Below are 24,860 nucleotides of genomic sequence, written 5' to 3' on the forward strand. Positions count from 1 at the left end.
CTCCCACTTTTTTTTTTCTTTTTTACAGAGACAGAGAGAGAGTCAGAGAGAGGGATAGACAGGGACAGACAGACAGGAATGGAGAGATGAGAAGCATCAATCATTAGTTTTTTGTTGCGCATTGTGACACTTTAGTTGTTCATTGATTGCTTTCTCATATGTGCCTTGACCGCAGGCCTTCAGCAGACCGAGTAACTCCTTGCTCGAGCCAGCAACCTTGGGTCCAAGCTGGTGAGCCTTCTGCTCAAACCAGATGAGCCCGCACTCAAGCTGGAGACCTCGGGATCTCGAACCTGGGTCCTCAGCATCCCAGTCCCACGCTCTATCCACTGCGCCACCGCCTGGTCAGGCCCCACTCTTTTGACTCATACAGTCCCCTGGCTGTGTGGACCTGGGTTGGGACAGCATATGACACTTGTGGCCAGGGTCCAGTAACCCTCAGAGGCAGTGGAGGATACCCTATCTATTGGTGAAAGAAGAATTCTTGCCTTTCCAGAAGGTTATCTGTGTGAAAAGGTGATGTTTCTTTTAAAACAAACTCCAGAGCTTGACCAGGCGGTGGCACAGTGAATAGAGCATCAGCTTGGGATGCCGAGGACCCAGGTTCGAAACCCTGAGGTTGCTAGCTTGAGCACAGGGTTGCTGGCTTGAGTGTGGGATCATTGATGTGACCCCAAGGTCTCTGGCTTGAATCCAAAGGTTGCTGGCTTGAAGTCCAAGGCCTCTCGCTTGAGCAAGGGGTCACTGGTTTGGCTGCCCCCCCCATGATCAATGAATGTATGAGAAGGCAATCGGTGAACAACTGAGGTGCCACAATTGTGAGTTGATGCTTCTCATCTCTCCCTGTCCTTGTCTCTGTCTCTCTCGCTTGCAAAATAAACAAACAAACAAATAAATAAATAGAATTTAAAAAACCCTCCAGAAAACTTGCTGCACGAATAGAATGGCTGGAGGATTTCTTTCTTTTCCTTTTCTTTCTTTTTTTTTAAGATTGATTTGATTTCTTGTGACAGAGAGAGAGAAAGAGACAGATAGGAACAGACAGACAGGGAGGGCAAGAGATGAGAAGCATTAATTCTTTGTTGTGACACCTTAGTTGTTCATTGATTGCTTTCTCATATGTGCCTTGACCGGTTCTACAGCAGAACAAGTGCCCCCTTGCTCAAGCCAGCAACCTTTGAGCTGAAGCCAGCGACCATGGGGGGGGGGGTTTCTATGATCCTATGCTCAAGCCAGTGACACCATGCTCAAGCTGGTGAGCTCATGCTCAAAATAGTGACATCGGGGTTTTGAACCTGGGTCCTCTGTGTCCTAGTTCGATGCTTTATCCACTGTGCCACTGCCTGGTCAGGCTATTTATTCATTTTAGAAAGAAGAGAGGGAGAGAGAGAGAGAGAGAGAGAGAGAGAGAAGGGAGGGAAAGAGCAGGAAGCATCATATGTGCCCTTTACCAAGCAAGCACAGGGTTTCGAACCAGCGACCTCAGCGTTCCAGGTCAACGCTTTAGAGCAGTGGTAATCAACCTGGTTCCTACCGCCCACTAGTGGGTGTTCCAGCTTTCATGGTGGGCGGTAGTGCAGTAACCAAAGTATAAATAAAAAGATAGATTTAACTATAGTAAGTTGTTTCATAAAGATTTATTCTGCCAAACTTAGCGAAAATCCGACATAAAGTACTTGGTAAGTAATTATTATTATATGCTTTAACTTGCTGTAACTGCTTTATAAATTTTATAAAGTAAAGTTACTTCCCTACTTTATAAATCACTATTACTGTGGAACTGGTGGGCAGTTAGAAAATTTTACTACTAACAGAGATACAAAAGTGGGCGGTAGGTATAAAATGGTTGACTACCCCTGCTCTAGAGGATTTATTTCTTGACTGGAAAATAAACACAATCCAGCAATGAAGCTAATACAGTTGGTTGGGATGCTGTGCAGCATGGAGGTCCTCATAATGGTGTCTTTTGGGTGGGAGGCTGGATGCCATTGGAACTTCTTGTTGGCCACCTGCTAGAGTGTAGGTGATGTCTACTTCATGTGGGGCTTTTTGTGATCATCACTCCCAAATTTCCCTGCCTTGACTGGTCTTGGAGACTCAGCTACTCCACAACCTCTGCCCTTGTTACTTGTCTCAGAAGGTTTCTTCGTATGTTTTGTAGTATGAGATCACTCAAGAACATGTATGTTTTCAAAGGATACTTGCTTGGTTGCCCAAGCCAAATTAGGAAACCAAAGATGGTCATTTGTTCTCCCTTATCTTATTCTCTTCAGGAGCAGTTGACCCAGAGGTAATTGGGATGCTCTGGGCTTGACTGTTTGAAATGATGAGTAATGAAATGGCTTCCCTCTGAGTGGATACCTTGTGTGGGGTCCCTTGGTGTTACTATTTTCTGTGCAGCATGCCTCACAAGATAGATGGGCTTGATGCTCAGAACTCGAAGGGAACGCAGCATTTTCCTTTTTAGTGATGTGGATTGGTAGGTGGGCCATTTGTATTGGTTGTCTAGGTCTCTCTAGAGTTGGACATGGTGGGAGCTCAGTTCCCCAGTGGGCCCACATCTAGCCACATCTAGCTCTAGGAAATAGGTTTTGGTTGAGCTGTGATGTCTCTGGCTTCCAGTTTTAGGAAAAGTTTGTGCAAAAGACAAGTTAGTCACCTTTACTATTCACCCTAGGGGCACTTTTTGACTCCCTGGTTTATGGCTGTGAGATGGGTCTGGAAAAGGTGTGTCTAGGGATACAGTGCTGTGGGAGGTAAGAGCTAGGGTGAGACAGGTGTACTTGAAGTGCATCCAAGGCATAACATTTGATGCTGTTCCAGCTCACAGTTCTGAGTCTTTCCAGTACCACTGTCCTTTTGTGCAATTTATTTGGGGAGTGGAAAAGCACTGCTTGATAGTGGAGGTTGGTAGGGACTTGGCTGGTCTGGAAAACAGGGTTCTAGAGCCATTTTGCCTGTTGGTATACCAGGGCTTTGTCCATGGGCCTTGGCCCCAGAGGTTTAAAACATGTATGGTCTACTTTAAAGAGACATTGTGCCAAATGAAATAAACTAGACACAAAGGACAAATACTGTGTGATCCCACTTATATGAGGTCTCTAGAGTAGTCAGATTCATAAAGGCAGAAAGTATAATGGTGGGTGCCAGGGGCTGGGGGTGCTGGATAGGGAGGTTGTGTTTAACCCTTTGGGTAGTATGAACGTTCATGTACATCCTCATGCTTCCTGACCATCCAGAGTACGATCGATTTATTTTAAAAATGTGTAAGGTAAATGTATGTTCTTCTTGTTTCCATAAATTGGTTATCAAACAAACATGATTTTAAGTTAATAGAACTGGAACTAATTTCATTTTTTGAAAAAAACTCACTCCCGGGGGTCAGCGAGCATGAAAAAAACTCACTACTCAAAGGGTTAATAGGGACAGAGTTTGTTTTGCAAGATGAAGAAGTTCTGGAGATGATGAATGTTGGAGATGGTTGTATAACATTGTGAATGAACTTAACACCAATGAACTATAGTGATCCCTTGTCTATCCCGGGGGTTAGGTTCCAGAACCCCCCACGATAGGCAAAAATCCACGAAGTAGCGACTTTATATTTACTTTATTATTTATATATAATATATTTAAGGCTTTATAAACCCTCCCCACACTCTTATAGACCTTTCACATACTTATTTTGCTGCAAAAATAATTAAATTAATAAATATATAAAAATACCTATATACTACAAAATCCCACAATATAGCGAAAAATCCGCGATACAAAATTATATATACAATATAAAAATCTGCAATACAGTGAGACCACGAAAAGTGAACCTCAATATGGCCAGGGAGGAATGTATACACTTAAAATGGCTAAGATGGTACATTTTACGTGTATTTTAAAATTTATTGGGGGGACGTTGTTCAACAAAAATGTATGGGTTTCAAGGGTAGATTCTTTGATATATGATCTGTATATTGCATTATTTTTTTACTACCCAAAGTCAAATCTCTTTCCATCACTATATATTTGACTCGCTTTAGCCCTTATTACTCCTCATACTCTCTTTTCCCTCTGGTACCCACTGTACTGTTGTCTGTATCTATGTGTATGTTATGAATATTTTAAACAATAAAAAAATGGAACCTTTTTGAATTCGTAAATATCCTGCCTCCTCATGAGAAGTGTCACTTTATCCTCTAAAGAGTTAGGAGAAAAACAGAGGCAGACATGTTTTTATGGTCTACCTTGTGCCAGATACTGTGGACTTAATAAAAAAGGATATATGTGGTTCTAGAAGGTTCATTATAACATCATCTTGGGAGTGTTGGAGCACAGAGATTCCATAAGTGTTTTTTGGTCCCTAGAGTGATGAGGCCTGAATGTACTTCTTCCAGCTTGGTGGGGTGACACAGGATTCCTGGAGTCTTCAGAGGACTTTGGAGAGTAGAGTCCAGTCAGGAACATCTGAGGTCTTCTCTGCTCTAGTGCTTGGCTCAGAGATCAGAGGTATTATTCCTTGTTTTCCTGTGGCTATTTGTCAGAGAATTTCCTTAATATAGCATGTACACAAAGTGGGAGACACCAGTTCCTAGGACCTTGTTATTAATTGAGAAGTCATTTCCTCTTTTGTTCTTGTGGTATTTTCTTTGGGATGTCCTTTAATATTGTAATGTGCCATATATCCTCAGTACTAAACACTTACAGCACTTTCCAAACTCATACTAATTTAAATGTGGAAATTTGATTCCTGGACATTTTATTTTTTATTTCTTATTTTAAAAAGATTTTATTTATTGTTTAGAGGAGGGGTGAAAAGGAGGAGCGTCAACTCATAGTAGTTGCTTTCCCTATGTGCCTTGACCAGGCAAGCTCAGGGTTTCAAACTGCTGACCTCAGCACTCCAGGTCGATGCTTTATCCACTGCACCACCACAGGTCAGGCTTCTTGGATATTTTAAATATAGAGGTTTATCTGAAGTTTATTTTCTTTCAACTACAGTTTGACATTCATATTATTTTGTATTAGCTTCAGGTGTACAGTATAGTGGTTAGACATTTATATAATTTAAAAAGTGATTCCCCTGGCACCATATAGTAATTGCAGTGTTATTGATTATATTCCCTATGCTGTACTTTACATCCTGTGACTATTTTGTAACTACCAATTGTATTTATTTCCTTCACCTTTTTCACCCAGTCCCCCAACTTCCCTCCTGCCTGGCGACCATCAATTTGTTCACTGTATCTATGAGTTTGTTTCTGTTTTGTTAATATTGTTCTTTAGATCCCACTTATAATGGAAATCATATGGTATTTGTCTTCCTCTTTCTGAATTATTTCACTTAGCATAATACTCTCCAGGTCCAAACATGTTGTCGCAAATGATAAGATTTCAGTCTTCTTTTTTTTAATGACTGAGTAATATTCCATTATATGTATGTACTGCATCCTTTATTCAGTCATCTATTAATGGGCATTTAGGCTGCTTCCATATCTTGGCTATTGTAAATAATGCTGCAGTGAACAGAGATGCATGTATCTTTTCAAATTAGTGTTTTGTGTTCTTTCAGGTAAGTATCAAGAAGTGGGCCATATGATCTATTTTAGTTTTTTTAAGGAAACTCCATACTGTGTTTCATAATGGCTGCACCAATTTGGAATCCCTGCAACAATGCATGAGGGTTCTCTTTTTTCCAGCACTTGTTATTTGTTGATATATTGATGATAGGTGTAAGGTGATATCTCACTGTAGTTTCTTAATTTGTGTTTCTCTGATAATTGGTGACATTGAGCATTTTTTTCATGTGTCTGTTGGCCATCTATATGTTCTCTTTGGAGAAATGTCTTTTCAACTCTTCTGCCCTTTTTTTATTTTTTTATTTTTTATTTTTTTGGTATTAAGTTATATGAGTTCTTTATACTTTTTTTTTTTAAATCAAGTGAGAGGCAAGGAGGCAGAAAGACAGATTCCCGCATGCGCCCAAACTGAGATCCACCAGGCAACCCTATTTAGAGCTGATGTTCTGCCCATCTGGGACTGCTGCTCTGTTGCTTGGCAACCAAGCTATCTTTAGCACCTGAGCCAAGGCCATGGAACCATCCCCAGTGTCCAGGGCTAACTTGCTCATTCGTGTCATGACTAGGGGAGGAAATGAGAGGGAGGGGTGGAAAAGCAAATGGTTGCTTCTTTTGTGTGCCCTGACTAGGAATCAAACCCAGGACTTCCACACTCTGGGCCAATGCTCTACTGCTGAGCCAATTGGCCAGGACCTTCATACATTTTTTAAAAAAGATTTTACTTATTGATTTTAGAGAGAGGAGAGAGAGAGAGGAAGGCAGGGAGAGAAGCATAAAACATCAGCTCATAGTTGCTTCTCACATATGCTTTGAAGTAGGCAAGCCCAGAGCTTTGAACTGGTCACCTCAACATTCCAGGTCGAATGCTTTGTCCACTGTGCCACCACAGGTCAGGCATATTCTTTATAAATTTTGAGATGAACCCCTTATTGGATGTGTCATTGGCGAAGAATATCTTTCACAATTTGTAGGTTATCTTTTTGTTTTGGTGGTGGTTTTCCTTGATGTGCAAAAACTTTTTAGTTTGATATAGTTCTATTTGTTTACTTTTCTTTTTTTTTTTTTTGCTCGAAGAGATAGATCAACAGAAATATTACTGAGAACAATGTCAGAGTTTACTGCCTATGTTTTCTTCTAGGAGTTTTATGATTTCAGGTCTTATATTTGTCTTTAATTCATTTTGAATTGAGTTTATTTTTGTTTATGGTATAAGAAGGTGGTCTAGTTTTATTTTTTTGTATTTGTCCAGTTTTCCAACACCATTTACTGAATAGACTCTCTTTACCTCATTGAATATTCTTGCCTCTGTTGTCCTAAATATCTGAAGTTTTGAACTGCTGTGTAGACTTTCCTGGGCAGCTGCTAGGGAGCAAGGGTGGATGCACTAAAAGGAACCTGTAGAAAGGAGTCAGTATTTTCAGGAACAGCATCAATCACAGTAGTAAAAGTACGAGCTAACTGCTTCTGTTTGAGAACCTGCCTGGTTCTAGAGCCTGTCACTTGGTCCTCAGGATTGTCCCAAGGCCCAAGGGGCCAGGTGGGCTCCTGCAGCTAGTGATTTCATCAGGAGTAAGCACTGAAACATAGGTGATGGTTTAGTGGTGTGAAAGGGAGGGACTACTGGAATGTTTAGGAGAAAAAGAGGGGTGTGGTGGAGTCAAGTGTTGGAGAGGACATAGTGGGGAAGGACTATCGCTGGATATTTTAGTGTAGGATAAGAAAGGAGGAGGGAAGTGAAAGATGTAGGCCTATGGGTAGTGAGGTATTTTTCACACATCTCAGTGATAATAGGGAGGCCCTTCAAGGTATGAGGTCATAGTGGCCTCTGGAACCTTCAAGTACATTTCTCCAAACAGCCATGTCCAAGAGACAGAGAGAGCTTCCCCTTTGCCTATAGTGGGCTTTGTCTTTGCCTGTCTCCATGCTGCTTCGTTCTGGATAGAGTTTATATTTGTATTGTTATGTTTTCGACTCAAGTTTATGGTAGAAGCATAGTGGATGGGTATTTATAACTCAGGGAGGATTCCATTTCACCATTTCCTCTTGTGTGCTTTGTTGGACATTGGATAAGGAGATGAGCAAGAGCCTTTCCTCTTGTGGAACATTTGGGGAATAGAACCTAGTGGGATGCTTGATGACAGATGTCAAGTTTCAGCTGTGCCAAGTGAGGGGGCTTTAGTCCTCAGGGATGGAAGAGGGGATGGGTGAGAGCTGTTCCAGTAGAATGAGTCTGAATAACAGATGTTTGTGTCTGAAAGATAAGCGAAAGGAAGAGCAGTCCCAGCGTTGGGAACAGCATGTGGAAAGGCCTGGCAGTAGAGGCCAGCAGGTGTGGAAGGTGTGAAGAATTGAGACAAAAGTCAATGTAGTTGGAGCCAGTAGCATGGTGTGTGTATGTGTGTGTGAGAGTGTGTATACACATGTACATGTATGCTAGATGACTTCTGTAAGGTCACCTGGGCCTAAAGCAAGCATAGCCTTGAAGGCCATGGTGAGGTGTTGCTAGCTTTGGGGAGGGTTTTTATTTATTTTTTTAATTTTATTTTTCTGAAGTAAGAATCAGGGGGCGGCAGGCAGACAGACTCCCACATGCGCCCAACTGGGATCTACCAGCATGCCCACCAGGGGGCGATGCTTGGCCCTTCTGGTGCGTTGCTCTGCTGCAACCGGAGCCATCCTCAGCGCCCCGGGCCACTTTACTTCCAGGGAGCCTTGGCTGGGAAAGGGGAAGAGAAAGAGAAAGGAGAAGGGGAAGGGTGGAGAAGCAGATGGATGCTTCTCCTGTGTGCCCTGACCGGGAATCGATCCCAGGACTTCCACATGCCGGGCCGACGTTCTACCACTGAGCCAACCGGCCAGGGCCACTTTGGAGAATTTTTAAGGGACTTTATGAATGGCCTTATTGACGCAGTACAAGGAGTGGTACATCTGTTCCTCAGTGAGGGTGTGGTTACTGTGGCTGAATTAAGACAGGTTGAGGCACACTACAGCCTTAGAGAGCGCATACTGGCTGCTACCCCAGTGGATGCCTCAGCTTGACAATGAAGGCAGCCCAGCTCTGGTTGCCAAGGATAGGCTTGTGTGTCCTCACTGTCAGCTCAGTGGCCCTCATGGGCTGATTCTTTGCCTTTAGTCTGCCAAGTCATGCTCTCTCCTGCTCTGCAGGTTAATGAGGCTCCATGCCTTGGGGAGAGCAGGTACAGCTTTGTCCTCTGGGACTGACTTGGAGCAGGAGCACCTCCTTGGTGTGCTCCTGCCCTAACTTTTTATCTCAGGCATGCCTCTGTGCTGAATTACCAATGTCCTTGTAATACTCAGCACAGTCTATCAGGGCTACAGTTTCTTCCTGCTTTCAAGGATCCAGGTAGTCAATATTTTGGGCTTTTAGGGTGGTACTAATTCTGTCGCTACTCTACTTTGTGAGTGAAGCAGCTGTAGACAGTGTGTACTTGGGTGGGCATGGCTGTGTCCCAGGAAAACCACTCACCACAACAGGCCCGAGTAGTAGTTTGCTGTCTCCATATTAGAAAACCCAATTGTCTGCTCAAGTGAATCCTTTCCCAACCAACCAGCACATGTTGGAGCAGTATGACCTGTGGGCTTCCTTGACATATTCCACAGTTGCCCTGCCTTAGTTTCTCCCATTCAGATAGGGCTGGCCAGGGAGTACTCTTATTGACAGTTTGGCAGTGAGGTTAAGACTGAGAGGGTCTAGGTCAGTGGTCGGCAAACTCATTAGTCAACAGAGCCAAATATCAGCAGTACAATGATTGAAATTTCTTTTGAGAGCCAAATTTTTTAAACTTAAACTATATAGGTAGGTACATTCCTTATTGAGGTAGCTCCCACACATGGTATTTTGTGGAAGAGCCACACTCAAGGGGCCAAAGAGCTGCATGTGGCTCATGAGCTGCAGTTTGCCGACAACTGGTCTCGGTGACCCTTCAGGGGCACTTTGATTGCATAGGACAAGTGGACTTTGTGTGGACGTGGGGGTGGGAGAAGTTGCATGTGTCATTGGGTTTCACCTCAGAGTTTTTTGGCCTAATGTCATGTTCCCAGGAATGGATTTGAGCCAGAGTGGTAAATATTTGAGTGCAAACACAGTTAAAGAACTTTAGCAATAGCACAAGTGTTTGGTTATTGCAGAGGGTGCTATGAGGGGACCAGAAGTGTGCAGCTTTCATAATGGCTAGACCTCTGGCAGGGACAACAGGCAGTCTAGGGATGCCTTGGAGAGCCTAGGCTTCCCTGTGAGGTGCCCACAGCCCCAGAGACTTGTCTCTGCGCTAGCCACGGGTGCCTGCAGCCCGACCATCTCCTCAGAACTTGAGCTTCCCATATTGCAGCCAAGTGTCTGGCTGGGGCACCTTCCCCCAAAGTTAAAAGGGAGCCAATGTTACTTGCTTGAGCTGAGAGGATGAAATGGCAACAAAGGACTTCTGTTGCCCAAAGTGCAGTGACTTGATTTCGTGTTAATCACCATGGCTGCCCTCTCAGCAAGTGTGATCTCTTTAATCGTTGTGTGGAGTGTGTCTCAGAGTTGGTGTGTGTGTGTGTGTGTGTGTGTATGTGTGTGTGTGTGTGTGTTTAAGTGGAGTACCCAGATGCAGGGTCAAAGCCAAACCATAATGATTTATCAAGAGAGCAGAAGAGTCTCTTATGAGTTGGTAATTGTGTACTTAAGGGTTACTTGATACTGTTTTAAATGTATAGGTTGGAAATAAAAACAGTAAAAGCTCTCTAAACCCAGCTAGTGCCAGTGGATGGCAAAACAGTCCAAGTAATATATCAGTGAAAAGCGATTATAGTTTATTTTAGAGAAATACTCCCCGTTCTCATGGTGCAGAGTGGTCTCTGCTTGATTTCAGCTCCTTTTTGAATTTCACACTAATTGTATTTGAGTGTCTGCTGCTCCTCAGATTGGTTTCTTCTTCAATGGTAAACTGTCCTGTTTCATTCATTCCATAAATATTTGTTAGGTACCTGGTACGTGTCTGACTGTTCTAGGTGCTTGGAATAAAACAGGCATCAGGCAGACAGACATCCCTTTTTTTGTGGCATTTATTAATATGTTTTTGTCAGGTGAGAAAGTCCATAAACACAGTAAGCTGCCTTGTGTGGAGCATGCAGTATAGCTAGGGCTGTGAGGAGAAGCAGAGGGTGGGCCTCTGTGAGGGAGACATTTGAGAAGCAACTTGGGGGGACATTGTGGGTGGGGGTCAGCCATCTGCAAGGATAGTGATGGAAACAGCGGGAGCAGCTAGCACAAATGCTCTGGCAACTATTGTTAGAACAGGCTGTAAACAGACATTTCTGAGAAATTGTGAACTGAATATGGACTGGGCATTTGTTGACATTTAGGGATTTTTGTATGGTAGTTATGTTTTCAAAGGTCTTTTTAAATTTTGAATGTAAATTGAAGAATTAATTGTCAAAATGATAAAGTATTTGGAGTTTTGTTTAAAATGTAAAAAGACCCCAAGGTGAGGAGGATGCCTGGTGTATTGGAATCATGGCCAGGAGGCTAGCATGGCTGGAGCAAGATAAGCAGGCAGTGGTAGTTGGACCTCCCAAATTCAGGGGAGGCTTGAGCTTTATTCTAAATGAATGAAGGGCCTTTAGAGGGTTTCAAGCTGAGAAGTGAAAGCAGGGGATCTAGTTTGCTGGTCTCCATTATATCAGGGATGATAGTGTGGCCAGTGGAGGTGTGAGAAGCAGTTGGATCCCAGGTGTGTTTGATGGCAGAATCAATAGCATCCCTCCCTCCCTTCCCTCTTTTTCTTTTGACAGAGACAGAGCAAGTCAGAGAGAGGGACAGATAGGGACGGACAGACAGACAGGAAGGAAGAGAGATGAGAAACATCAATTCTTTGTTGCGGCTCCTTAGTTGTTCATTGATTGATTTCTCATATATGCCTTGACCAGGGCGCTACAGCAGGCCGAGTGAGTGACCCCTTGCTTGAGCCAGCGACCTTGGACTTAAGCTGATGAGCCTTGCTCAAAACAGATGAGCCCGCGCTCAAGCTGGCGACCTTCTTGAACCTGGGTCCTCCACATCCCAGTCTGTCGCTCTATCCACTGCGCCACCGCCTGGTCAGGCTCAATAGGATTTCTTGATGGACTGGATAGTGCAGTAGTCTGATCAGAAGGTCAACTTCAATTTTAATCTGAGCAACTGGTAGACTGTGGATTTGCCAATGAGCTAAGATAGGGAAAGCCATCTAAGATGGTGGAGCGTGAAGGTCTGTGACCTTAAAATTTGCATATTGCACTCTATCCATGATGCACTGCGTGTTGTGATAACAGATTAAGATGACCTTCCTCCTTGCCAGTTAATCCCCCAGAAAATGTTGACTAGTGTCTTGTAGTCTCACGGAATAGGACACTTGAATCTTTGTCAAAAATCAGTTGTCTACCTGTTCATAGATGTATTCTGGTCATCCATGTATATGTCTGTCTATATGTCCATGTCACAGACTTGGTTTTTGTAGCCTGTGGTAAGTCTTAAGCTCAGGTAGGGTAAGCTCTCCTAATTTCTCAATGTTGTTTTCACTACCAGGTACTTTGCATTTCCATATAAATTTTAGAATCAGCTTTTGATTCTTTTCTACAGAAAGGCATGTTAGGAATTTTTGGTTGTGACAGCACTGAGTCTGCGGATCAATTTGAGGGAGAGACTTGATACCTCTGATCCATGTACAAGACCTCTTTATTTAGTTTTCTTTTCATTTCTCTCAAGGATATATTATAGTTTTCAATTTATACGTCTTACACATCTTTTAAAAATTAAATTTATCCTTAAGTATTTCACGTTTATGCTATCGTGAATGGATTTTTTTTAAAGCTTTGAGTTCTTGTTGTTTGTTGCCAGTGTGTAGAAATACTGGCAATAGACTTTGTCTGTTAACCTTGATCCTGAAGAGAGCAGTTGCTTGGAAAGTTCAGGGTTCCTGTTTCTAGGGCTTCCCCCTTTATAACAGAGAGGGGCCTCTCCTTAGGAGGTATGGAAGAACTAGGATAAACTGTATCCACTGTGTTTCTTGCCCTGTACCTCACTAAGGAATACATTGTGTGCTCCTTGGTGCCCAAAGTTCTTTCAGTAGAGTTCACTGATACTTATTTTGCAAGTTTTCCTGTGGGAGTGTTTTTCACCATCTATGAGCTGTGAATCACTGTGAACACAGTTTAAAAATAAAGGTTTCATATTAGAGCAAGCTCTTCTAGTCATGTGGGAGCAAAGAATGATAGCAGGGGTAGTACTGACAATACTCTCACTACCTAGGAGTCCAGGATTTGGCTGGTTCACTGGGGTTAGCCTATGTACCTGCAGCTCTGGACATCTGATGTCACAAAGAAGGTGAAGTCCTGGAGCCAGCTGTCTCTGTGACTTTGGGACAGTTCCCGAATATTTTCGAGCCTTAGTTTTCCTGTCTGTAAGATGGGCAGCCCCTTTCTTCCTGGGCATTGTTAGCTCTGTGGAGATGATCCTTGGGGTAAAACTGTGAGTTGCCCCATAATGGTGAAGCCACCTCCATTAGGGAGGTAAAGTGTCCCTGTCCTCAGGTACATTGCACCCTCAACCTCTTGAGTGCAAACCCTGCACTGGAATGGTAGGTAGTTTCTCTGGGATCTGTGCCAGGGAACACACATTGGAGCAAAGAAGTCACATCTGGAGAGGTAGACCCTGGGTGAGTTCATGAGTATTAGACGTATCAGATTCTTTATCTGTAAAATAAGTATGATTCTGGAACCTGCCCCTAAGGTTGTCCTGGGGATTCATAGAGATATACTAAGTTTTCTAGCACAGTACCTGGAACTAACTCTTAAGTACCTAGTAAATGCTGGGTATTACTGTTCCTGCTGTTAATGTCATTACTCTATCACAGTCAAACCTTGAACCATTTTCTGGGTCTTTGGCTACATAACACTTTATGTGTCTATCATATTATTGATGACAGCATCTGCCATGTGTTTGTTGGTTAGCACCACATCTGGTCATAGGTCAGAGACGGATAGAAATTTATTTTCTTAGCTGCTGTGGAAGATAGCTGAGACAGAGTTCTGGTTGAAATCTAAAATTTCACTGTAATTCAGGGTTGGTGGCATTTAAAACTGCCAGAATATTCCAGAAAATTTCCTTGGAAACTCAGTGTTTCTCTGTTCTTCACTTTAGGTTGGTAAGCACATTGATGCGAGTTGCCTTTTAAATAGCTGCTGCCATGGTCAGCTGGTAGGACCAGAGTCCCATGCCCAGAAGCCAGGTGAGTGCTTATGTTCTGGTATTTATGTAACGAAGGTTCTGACTTGCCCAGTAGGCCTCATTCAGTTCTTTGGACATTTGAAACTGAGTGCCACTTCAAAAGCTGATGGCAGCCTCGTAGAGAAAATGGAGGGAGGCAAGTCCCTCCCAGATTTACACTAAGACTGTCTCCATGGGGCCACCAGGCCCTGCCTGCGTTCGTTTGTTCTTCCCCTGTGTTTCAGGGGTCACTCACTTAAAAAGCCCTGGCTTTAATAGGATGAGCCATCCTCTTGAGAATCAGGGGCAGAAAATAATCTTGGCCAGGTGGCCTTGGCCCTCTGGCCATTTCTGTGATTTCCTAGTGCTTACCAAAACAATTTTTCCTTAACTGTTGTCAGCAGTGTTTGGAACTGGTTGCCCTTATCTTGTGTCTGTGGGTAAATCGAGCCGCTCCCCGGCCCCCCAAACACACATACTCTGCTACACTGCTTAGAGCTGTTAAGTGTAGGCTTTGTCAAGGGCTGTCCAGACCCATTAGGCAGAGCCCACCATCCAGGTAGGATTTTGTCTGTTGTATCAGTGCCTGGCCAGCAATGTTTTGGCTGAAGGCTGCCTGTCTGCAGGAGAATGTAGAACCTGGAGTCATCATAGGACTTGGAGGCAGTATGGAGACCTCCTGAGTCAGTCAACTGCTTCCTCTTATAGTCCAGCCAACAGGTGACTGCTGAAAGGTACGTGTCCTAACCTGCATAAAGAGCTGCACCATCCGTTTGACTGCTTGACTTGCCTGCTGGGCTGAGCTTGATGTTTAACAAGGGTCTGTTTTGTTAGGTTTCAGTTCTTACCTGCCAATAGCAAGAAAATATGGGCATGATCAAGTAATCCTGGTGTCAGAAAAACATTTACAGAAAATTCTAACAAAAACAAATTTTACTAATGGTTAAAAAATTTTTTAATCGAAGATTTTATATCATACAATTTACCCACTTATACATTTCAGAGATTTTTTTTTTTAATATTCAGGAGTGATTGCAACCATCACCTCTATCTATTTCCAGATTACTTTCATCACCTCAAAAAAAAACCCCGTCTACATTAGCAGTCACTCTATATTCCCTTTTCCCAGCCCCTGGCAACTGCTAATCTATTTTCTGTGTCTACAGATTTATCTGTCTGGACACTTCATATTCATACAACCTATGACATTGCATGTTTGACTTCTCTTACTCAGTGTAATGTCTGTTTTTTTTTTTAATTTATTGATTTTAGTGAGAGGAAGAGAGCAAGAGAAACAGAGGAACATCAATCTGTTCCTGTATGTGCCCTGACTGGGGATTGAAGCGACAACCTCTGTGCTTCTGGATGATGCTCTTAACCAACCAAGTTATCCAGCCAGGGCCTCAGTGTAATGTTTTTGAAGTTCATCTACTTTGTAGCATGAATCAGTACCTCATATATTTTTATAGCTGTGTAATATTCCATTGGACAGATGGGGCCCTCATTTTGTTTTACTCATCTAGGATGAATTTGGACTGTTTCCACCTTTTAGACATTGTGAATAGTGCTGTTGTGAACATTTGTGTTTGCAAATTTGTATAGATGTTTTTTGTTCCTTTGAATATATACATAAGAGTGGAATTGCTGGGTCATGTGGTAACTGTTTAATGTTTTGAGGAACCCCCAAACTTGTTGTGGTGGCTACAGCGTTTAATCTCCTGCCCCTGCCTGAGGCCCCAGAACTCTTTGGAGACAACAAGTCTGTGCTAGTTTTGTAGAGTTTCTTGAGGATTGTCAGTGTTGACAGTGCTTGTTACCTGGGGCTGGTGGCAGCATGTGGTGGAATAGCCATGAAGAACATTAGCCTGGCACTTGGCTTTCAACAGGGTCTCTGTAAACATTAGCATTTAAAAATCATGGAACTTCACATCTCAGAAAGATATTACTTCTAGCCCAGTAGAGTGAGTGGCTGGCTCAGGGTTCTCCAAGGTTTGAGGCTAGGTGCCCCTCACTTCTGTCTGGTCTAAGCAGTAAGTAAGTAGTGAATGAATGAGTGAATGAATGAATGAAACCTCCTCCTTCCCTTGTCACAGCACCAACAGAGAAGAGAAAGCCATAGCATTACAAGCAGTCAGTTTGGGGGTTTGGAACAGAATTTTTGGAAGTCATCCCAGGTGTTTCTCAGGCCCTGCCTTCCTCTACCTAGTGTGTGAAGGGGTTTGATGGGAAAGGACGGTCTCTGAACAGTCATGGCACATGATGGTCAGTGTCAGGCAAAAAACACCCTTGAGTATTTATTTTTTTTGTATTTTTCTGAAGCTGGAAACAGGGAGAGATAGTCCGACAGACTCCCGCATGCGCCCGACCAGGATCCACCCGGCACGCCCACCAGGGGGCAACGCTCTGCCCACCAGGGGGCGATGCTCTGCCCCTCCGGGGCGTCGCTCTGTTGCGACCAGAGCCACTCCAGCGCCTGGGGCAGAGGCCAAGGAGCCATCCCCAGCGCCCGGGCCATCTTTGCTCCAATGGAGCCTCGGCTGCGGGAGGGGAAGAGAGAGACAGAGAGGAAGGAGGAGTGGGTGGAGAAGCAAATGGGCGCCTCTCCTGTGTGCCCTGGCCGGGAATCGAACCCGGGACTTCTGCATGCCAGGCCAATGCTCTACCACTGAGCCAACCAGCCAGGGCCGAGTGATTATTTTAAAATTTTTTTATTTATTGCTTTTTAGAGAGAGGAGAGAGAAGGCGAGGAGGAGTGGGAAGCATCAATTCATAATATTTTCTTCTCATACGTACCTTGACCAGGCAAGCCTAGGGCCTCAAACTGGTGACCCCAGCATTCCAGGTTGACGCTCCATCCACTGTACCACCACAGGTCATGTGACGCCTTGGGTAATTATTTCTGAAAGATTTATAAATATGTCAGCTTGTGTGCTTTTTGTAGTGGAATATAAGTCAACCCAACAAATCAGTTGATTTTAGGCTATTTCTGATTACTACCAGCTCATACCCCCCCCCTTTTTTTTTTGTATTTTTCTGAAGCTGGAAATGGGGAGAGACAGTCCGACAGACTCCCGCATGCGCCCGATCCGGGATCCACCCGGCATGCCCACCAGGGGGCGATGCTCTGCCCCTCCAGGGCATCGCTCTGTTGTGACCAGAGCCACTCCAGCGCCTGGGGCAGAGGCCAAGGAGCCATCCCCAGCGCCCGGGCCATCTTTGCTCCAATGGAGCCTTGGCTGCGGGAGGGGAAGAGAGAGACAGAGAGGAAGGAGAGGGGGAGGGGTGGAGAAGCAGATGGGCGCTTCTCCTGTGTGCCCTGGCCGGGAATAGAACACGGGACTTCTGCACGCCAGGCCGACGCTCTACCACTGAGCCAATCGGCCAGGGCCTCATACCCACTTTAATTGAACCACAGCGTGTGGTTGGCTGGGGTGTGCTCATTCCTATCACCCAGAACTTACTACAGAGGAGGAGCAGGTTGGGAAGAGGACTGACTCTTGGCAAGGCACGAGGCTTAGACAGCCCTCACACAACACCCACATTGTATGTAGTTGTTGGTGTGCACGCTACGAGTCAGGCTGCCTGCTTGGGCTAATGGACATGGTGTTCACCCTTGAAGTTATCCTGTTGGGCCCTGTTCGTTTAGCAGGTACACATTGCTCGTGTTCCAAGAGATGGGCCTTGTGCTGGTTGTTCAGGATTAAAAGTGGATGTGACTTACTGATAGTTCATAGGAAGAGTAACTAAAACAGATGTTCCTTAACCAACCAAGGTATGGAAGATGTTCAGTCTCTCTGATACTAATGATTGTTTGAGGTTCGTTAAAACATTACTGCTCTTTTGTCACAGAGGTGGATACAATTCTGTTGGGAATCAGGCACTATCATATGTTGCTTTAGGGGGGGTTTATAATTCCTCTGCTCCAGTAATTCTAAAAATGTTTCCCAAAGATACACTGTTAGAAATAAGGATTGTGTTAGGGCTGTCCAGTACAACATTTTGAAGTAGCAAAACTGGAAATGAATTACTTGTTTGTCAGATGGAGCTGGGGACTGATGGGGGAGCTGAGCCCCTCAGCGAAGGAAGGATAAGATCTTCATGTCATGGTGATAGGATTTCTAGGGTGAAATGATAAGTGGAAAAAAGAACAAGGTGAAGGTTAAAGAGCTGTAGTGTGCTCACTTTTATCTAAGGAGAGGTGGGAGAATATGGATATATGTGCTGTATTTAATTTAAAAAATGGAGGCCTTGGCCAGTTGGCTCAGTGGTAGAGCGTCAGCCTGGCATGCAGGAGTCCTGGGTTCAATTCCCGGCCAGGGCACACAGGAGAGGCGCCCATCTGCTTCTCCACCCCTCCCCTTCTCCTTCCTCTCTGTCTCTCTCTTCCCCTCCCGCAGCCAGGGCTTTACTGGAGCAAAGTTTGCCCGGGCGCTGAGGATGGCTCTGTGGCCTCTGCCTCAGGCGCTAGAATGGCTCTGATTGCAGCAGAGCGACGCCCCAAGATGGGCAGAGCGTCGCCCCCTGGTGGGCATGCCGGGTGGATCCCGGTTGGGTGCATGCGGGAGTCTGTCTGACTGCCTCCCCATTTCCAGCTTCGGAAAAATACAAAAAAAAATGGAAGTATAACCAATAAATGAACCACACATGGTCACCTCTGGGAAGAGGAATGAGAGGGGACAGGGTTACTGGAGGCTTACCTGGATTGTCCTTTCCGTAGCACTGGGTGTGTGTTTTACTAATTATAAAATAAAACCATGTCAGGGAGGGGTGGTGGCAATCCCTAAAAACTAAAGCAAAAAAGGAATAAGTGAATCTAGGATGCATGTCAGTTACGACTCAAGTTGGTAACTTAGTCTCTCAGAAAGAATTTATTTTACATGACTTAAAACATAGTAGTTTGACTATACTGTAAATGTTTTAGTGAGATACACCATAACGTCAAAATGAAAACTTTTTAATTATTTAAAATGTTTTTAGGAATCATATTTTGGTTTCAGATTAATACCAATAGTCTCAATTTTGTGTGTTATAGAAAAAAATAAAGCATTTAATGTCTTTTTTTGTGTGTATGTGACAGAGACAGAGAGAGAGGGACAGATAGGGACAGACAGACAGGGAGGGAGAGAGATATGAGAAGCATCAATTCTTCATTGTGGCTCCTTAGTTGTTCATTGATTGCTTTCTATGTGTGCCTTGATGGGGGTGGGGGGACTACAGCAGAGTGAGTAACCCCTTGCTCAAGCGACCTTGGGTTCAAACCAGTGACCTTGGGCTTCAAGCCAGTGACCTTTGGGCTCAAGCCAGCGACCATGGGGTCATGTATAAGATCCCATGCTCAAGCCGGTGACCCCAGGGTTTGATGCTCTATCCACTGCGCCACCACCTGGTCAGGCTATTAATGTCTTTAAGAACCAGAATTTTTGCATGAAATGAAAGTGTAAAGATAAAATCAAAGCTTAATTTAAGTTAAAATGTTTTCATTCTAAATCTGCATTGGCATATCCCAGTTAGGGCAGTCAGTAATGGGGTTGGTTGAGAAAGACCCACAGGAGAACCCCCTGGCCAAATGTGGGGCAGGTGAGCATGAGGGAGAATAAGGAGTCCCCAGGTTGGAACATCAAAGGGGTAAAAAATTCATTTTCATGTTGGTGCTCAAAGGAAGGGAAGACACTATTAGCTGGTCCCTATGGAGGGTGTTAGGGAGCCAACTCATTTTGAAAATTGGTAAATGGAAAGAAGTAAGCATTTATTACCTCTTATCTATGGACTGAATTTGCAAATAATGGGTGAGGGTTAAGTTTCCCTCACAGATCAGCACTGCCCTACAGAACTTTCTGGAATTCTCTGAGCCTATACTGTTTAGTGTGGTACTTGGAATAGTTTGAGGAAGTCAGGTTTTAATTTTGTTTAACTTTAAATTTTTTAAATGTCCACATGTGGCTAATGGACAGCACAGCTATTGCTGTATTCTGGCTAATTGAAATGAAGTGATGGAATTATAAATTATAATGAAATGGTGGGTTCCAACAGCAAGCATCCTGGTGTATGTACTTGGTTGGGCCTCAAAATCTAGTTTACGGGAAATCAGAGGCAGGTAGTATTATACCACAGGACACTACCAGCAGAGCTGATTGTGGTAAACAGGATAAATGACCTAGTTTCTTCAATGTTTGATTGAAAGAAAGAGGGTTGTGGGGGAGCCTATAGATTTTGACCAATGTGACTGACAGATTAAGGAATGCTTGCTGAAGGTGTGACTGTGGGGTGGTGGTGGTTTGTCCTGTGGAGATAATCTGTTCATTCGTAAATGCACGTTGAGTAGGGTTTGATTCACCGAAGTTAGTGGGGTATAGGAGACTCAGGTTAGTCACCTGAAACATGGGTGGTGGGTGCATGCAGTTAATCCTGCTGCTCTGTTTATTTCTGTGGGTATGTTTGCAATTTTCCATAATCAAAGTTTATAAAACAGGCTTGACCCAGGCATTCCCTCAGGGAGCTTTATGAGGCACTTCACCCAGAGCAGGGTAAATGGCCATTTACAAAGTGAGAATGGAGTCTGCTTGTGATTAGTTTAAATTCAAACAGAAAACCTATAGCAGAGATTCTCGAGTTGCTGTGAGGGGCTAAGTAGCCTGTCAGGTGGGACAGCCTCTCATTACAGCATTCATATTTTCTGTAATAACACTCACAGTTACCCTTTGTAGAGCCCTTAGCATTTTTCTTTTTTTTTTTTTAACTAATTTTTATTTATTTATTTTAAATTATTTATTTATTGATTGATTTTAGAGAGGAGAGAGAGAGAGAGAGAGAGAGAGACAGAGAGAGAGAAAGGGAAGAGCAGCAGGAAGCATCAACTCCCATATGTGCCTTGACCAGGCAAGCCCAGGGTTTTGAACCAGCGACCTCAGCGTTCCAGGTTGAGGCTTTCTCCACTGCGCCACCACAGGTCAGGCGAACCCTTAGCATTTTTGATGAAGTGGGTGGATACGGTTCCTATTTCACAGGTAAGGAAGCTCAGGCACGTGGAGGTGAACCAGACATTATTCTGTACCCATTGGCACCTTCTGTTCTGTGAGCCTGCCCCTCCAACACACCTGAAGTGCATCTTACTACCACTTGTGCTTTTTCACTTTAGACTTTGACTCTGTGGGAGCCCATACATTATTTTCAGACCTAATTTAATATATTTTTGATTAGAGACTAGTGTCACTTCCCCATTGTCATCCATCCATAGCAGCTGTAGCTAGTAGAGTGGAGAGTAGGTCGTTAGCATGACTTTGTCTTAGTGCTTTACAAGTTTGAGCCTGTGCCATCTAGGGATCACTGCATTTCTCATCATGGGTGGGCCCTTGCCTTGCGTTGCCCACCTGCTCTGTGTTCACTGCTTACTTCCCACCTTTGTGTTCTCCCAGGGCTTCCTGGGGCCTTTGTTGCTCTGGGTGGGAGACCTGTTGACACCAGGGGTATCCATGGGGCCCAGTCAGCTCTGGTCCCTGCAAGGCATCGCTCCTTTTCTGGGAGATATTTTAGTTCCTACCTGTACAGTGGGCTTACTAGACAGGTGATATATGTAGAGCAGTGGTCCCCATCCTTTTTCGGGCCATGGACCGGTTTAATGTCAGAAAATATTTTTACGGCCTTTAGGGCGGGATGGATAAATGTATCACGTGACCGAGACAAGCGTCAAGAGTGAGTCTTAGACGGATGTAACAGAAGGAATCTGGTTATTTTTTAAAAATAAAACATCGTTCAAACTTAAATATAAATAAAACGGAAATAATGTAAGTTATTTATTCTTTCTCTGCAGACCGGTACCAAATGGCCCACGGACTGGTACCGGTCCGCGGCCCGGGGGTTGGGGACCACTGCGAGGACTGTGTCCTGGTAGATAGGGGCTCTTCAGTGGTTTGGGATCTTGTTGCATAAAGGAGTCTTTCCTTGAAAACCTGATTCTCTGTTCTTGGAGCTCTAGAGGGGTTTAGCTCTTGGGATTAGGATTGCTTTGCTTTGTTTTGTTTTTATCATGCCTTTTAAAAAATATAAAGGTAAAATTTACTCTTTTAACTATTTTAAAGTGTGAATTCATTGGCATTTAGTACATTCACAACATTGTACAACTTAATACCTCTAATTCCAGGACATTTTTATCATCCCGAAAAGAAAGCTATACAGTACCCCATTAGCAGCCACTCTTCATTCCCCCATGTCTGCTCTCCCCAGAGCCCTAGCAACCACTAATCTACTTCTGTCTCTGAATCTGCCTAGTCTGGTTATTTCACATACACTATGTGGCCTTTTGTGTCTGGCTCTCTTACTTAGATTGTTTTCATCATTCATATTGTGAACAAATCAGAGCTTCATTCCCTTTTATGGCTGAATAATATTTTATTGTGTGGATGGACCATATTTTATCCATTCATCTGTTGGTGGACAGTTGGACAGTTATTTTTACTTGTTGGCTCTTGTGAATAGTCCTGCTTTTAATATTCATATACAAGTTTTTGTTTGTATACATCTTCTCACATCTCTTGGATATATACCTAGTAGTAGAATTTCTGGGTCATATGATGATTATTTTTTGTGTGTGTGTGTATGAGAGGAAGGGAGATAGTGAAAGAGACTCCTGCATGCATCCCCAGACTGGGATCCACTGGCAGCCCCTGTCTGGGGCTGATGGTCAATTCAACTATGCTATCCTTGGCACCCAGGGCCGATGCTCAGACCAATCCAGTCACTGGCTACAGGAGGAAAAGGGGGAGAGGAAGGAGGAGGGAAGCAGATGGCCACTTCTTTTGTGTGCCCAGACTGGGAATTGAACCTGGGATGTCCATATGCTGGGTCAACGCTCTATCGACTGAGCCAACTGTCCAGGGCCCATATGATAATTCTGTATTTAACTTCTTGAGAACTGCCAGACTTTTCCACATCATTGCACCATTTTACATTCTCTCCAGCAATGTATGAAGGGTCCAGTTTCTCTACATCCTTGCCATACTGATTTTCCAGTTTAAAATAATTTTTTTTTTTTATCATAGCCATCCTAGTTGGTGTGAAATGGTATCTCATTGTGCTTTGTTTGCATTTCCTTGATAAGGAGAGATGTTGAATAACTTATTGGCCACTTGTATATCATTGGAGAAATATCTATTCAATTCTTTTGCCTGTTTTGAATTTGGTTGGTTGTCTCTATTGTTTTAAGAGGGTTTTTTTTTAAGGTTTTATTTATTGGTTTTACAGAGAGGAGAAAGAGGGGATAGAAGGGAGAGGGAGCAAGAAGTATCAACTCATAGTTGCTTTACTTTATTTGTTCATTGATTGCTTGATGACAAGCAATCATATGTGCCTTGACCAGGTAAGCCCAGGGCTTTGAACTGACATCCTCAGCATTCCAGGTCAATGCTTTATCTACTGCGCCACCACAGGCCAGGCAAGAGTTCTTTATATATTCCTGACACTAAACTCTTATTAGATATGTAGTTTGCTATATTTTCTCCTAGTCTGAGGGTTATTTTTTCATTTTCTTGGTACTGTCCTTTGTACAAAAGATTTGAATTTTGACGAAGTCCAAATTTATCTTTTTTCTTTTGTTGATATGGTGCTTTTGGTGTCATATCTAAGCATCTGTTGCCAGATCCAAGGTCATGATTTACCCTTTTCTATGTTCTTCTAAGAGTTTTATATTAGGTTTAGCATTTCATATTTAAGTCTTTGACTTATTTTGGGTTACTGTTCATATATGGTGTGAAGTAGGGTTTTATTTGTTTTTGATCGTTATCTTTTCTGTTGACATGAAGACATTTTGACTTATTTAACGAGGAATGAGAGGGCAATAGCTGGGAGTTCTGACAGTACTTTTTCTGAGCTTTTTAACAGATGGGTATTGAGCACCATTCTGTCTTGGGCCTTGGGGTGGTAGCACTGAGCAAAGAGGGGTTCCCTGTTCTCATGGGGGCAGGAGCCGGGGACACACAAACAGAAATGAGTAAATAGAATGTTTAGTGGTGGTGAACTGGGAAAGGGGTTAGAGACTCATCGAGAGGCATGTGTGAAGGGGAGGTATATGTCATTTTGCTCTCTCAGCTGAGAAGTGAAGAAATGTACTGAGACCTGACCAGGCGGTGGCACAGTTGATAGAATGTCGGACTGGAATACAGAGGACCCAGGTTGCCGGCTTGAGCGCAGGCTCATCCTGCTTGAGCACAGGGTCACCGGCTTGAGTGTGGGATCTCAGACATGACCCCATGGTCTCTGGCTTGAGCCCAAGGTCACTGGCTTGAGCAAGTGGTCATTTGCTCTACTGCAGTCCCCTAGTCAAGGCACATATGAGAAAGCAATCACTGAACAACTAAGGTGCTGCAACAAAGAATTGATGCTTCTCATTTCTTTCCCTTCCTGTCCGTCTGTCCCTGTCTGTCCCTCTCTCTGTCTCTGTCACACACACACAAAAAGAAAGAAATGTATTGAGACCCGGGGGAGGAGCCAGCCTTACAGGTAGAGTGAATAGGAAGTGCAAAGGCCTGGGGTGGGAGTGAGCTTGGCTGTCAGGGAGGTAGCCAGGATAACCAGAGCTGAGAGAATGGGGACAGGGGCTGGGGAAGGGGACATGGGATGGTGGGAGATGAGGTCAGAGAGGATCTTGAGGTCTGTGCTTTTACCTTAGTAGAATATTTTTCAAGAGGACCCCTAATATACCCTCTAGCTCAGCTCAGCAGTTTCCTGGAGGTTGGTTTAGGTGTCTAAAACCAGAACAACTTCTTCCCAAGGGAAAGATTTTCATTTAGAAGGGAGAGGTGAGGTTTTGTTCCAGTTCTTAACAGTTGTGCAGAAAGCGCTGTGAGAACGTTTCTTAGGCCAGTAGGCTTCACTGAGACCAGAAACTTGCTTTAGTCCTAAAAGTAGCTTTCCCTGCTGGCTCTAATCCTCATGGGGCAGCTGAGGGCTCTAACCCTGAAAAAAGGACTTATGCAGCAGGCAAAAGCTTGACAGAGGAGGCCCAGGCAAGGCCTCTGGGCAGTTGAGCTTCAACATTGCTGGGCACCCTGATGAAA

At 43.9% G+C, this 24,860-nt stretch overlaps 1 protein-coding gene across 9 annotated transcripts in view; it reads left to right on the forward strand.

Moving 5' to 3' along the window:
- Nucleotides 1-24,860, forward strand: part of GATAD2A (GATA zinc finger domain containing 2A) — a 122,922-nt gene that overhangs the window by 40,329 nt on the left and 57,733 nt on the right. For 6 of the 9 annotated variants that reach the window (XM_066350871.1, XM_066350892.1, XM_066350861.1 and 3 more), the window contains one exon: nt 13,747-13,834. The exons of 2 other annotated variants lie outside the window; for them this stretch is intronic. In XM_066350871.1, coding sequence (XP_066206968.1) covers nt 13,820-13,834 — 15 coding nt within the window. In that variant the 5' untranslated portion in view covers nt 13,747-13,819. Of the gene's footprint in view, nt 1-13,746; nt 13,835-14,395; nt 14,547-24,860 lie in introns of those variants that run through there. One more of the 9 variants, XM_066350851.1, reaches the window with a different exon arrangement.

Source organism: Saccopteryx leptura, chromosome 1 (genome assembly GCF_036850995.1).
Source record: "Saccopteryx leptura isolate mSacLep1 chromosome 1, mSacLep1_pri_phased_curated, whole genome shotgun sequence".
Classification (NCBI taxonomy): Eukaryota; Metazoa; Chordata; class Mammalia; order Chiroptera; family Emballonuridae; genus Saccopteryx; species Saccopteryx leptura.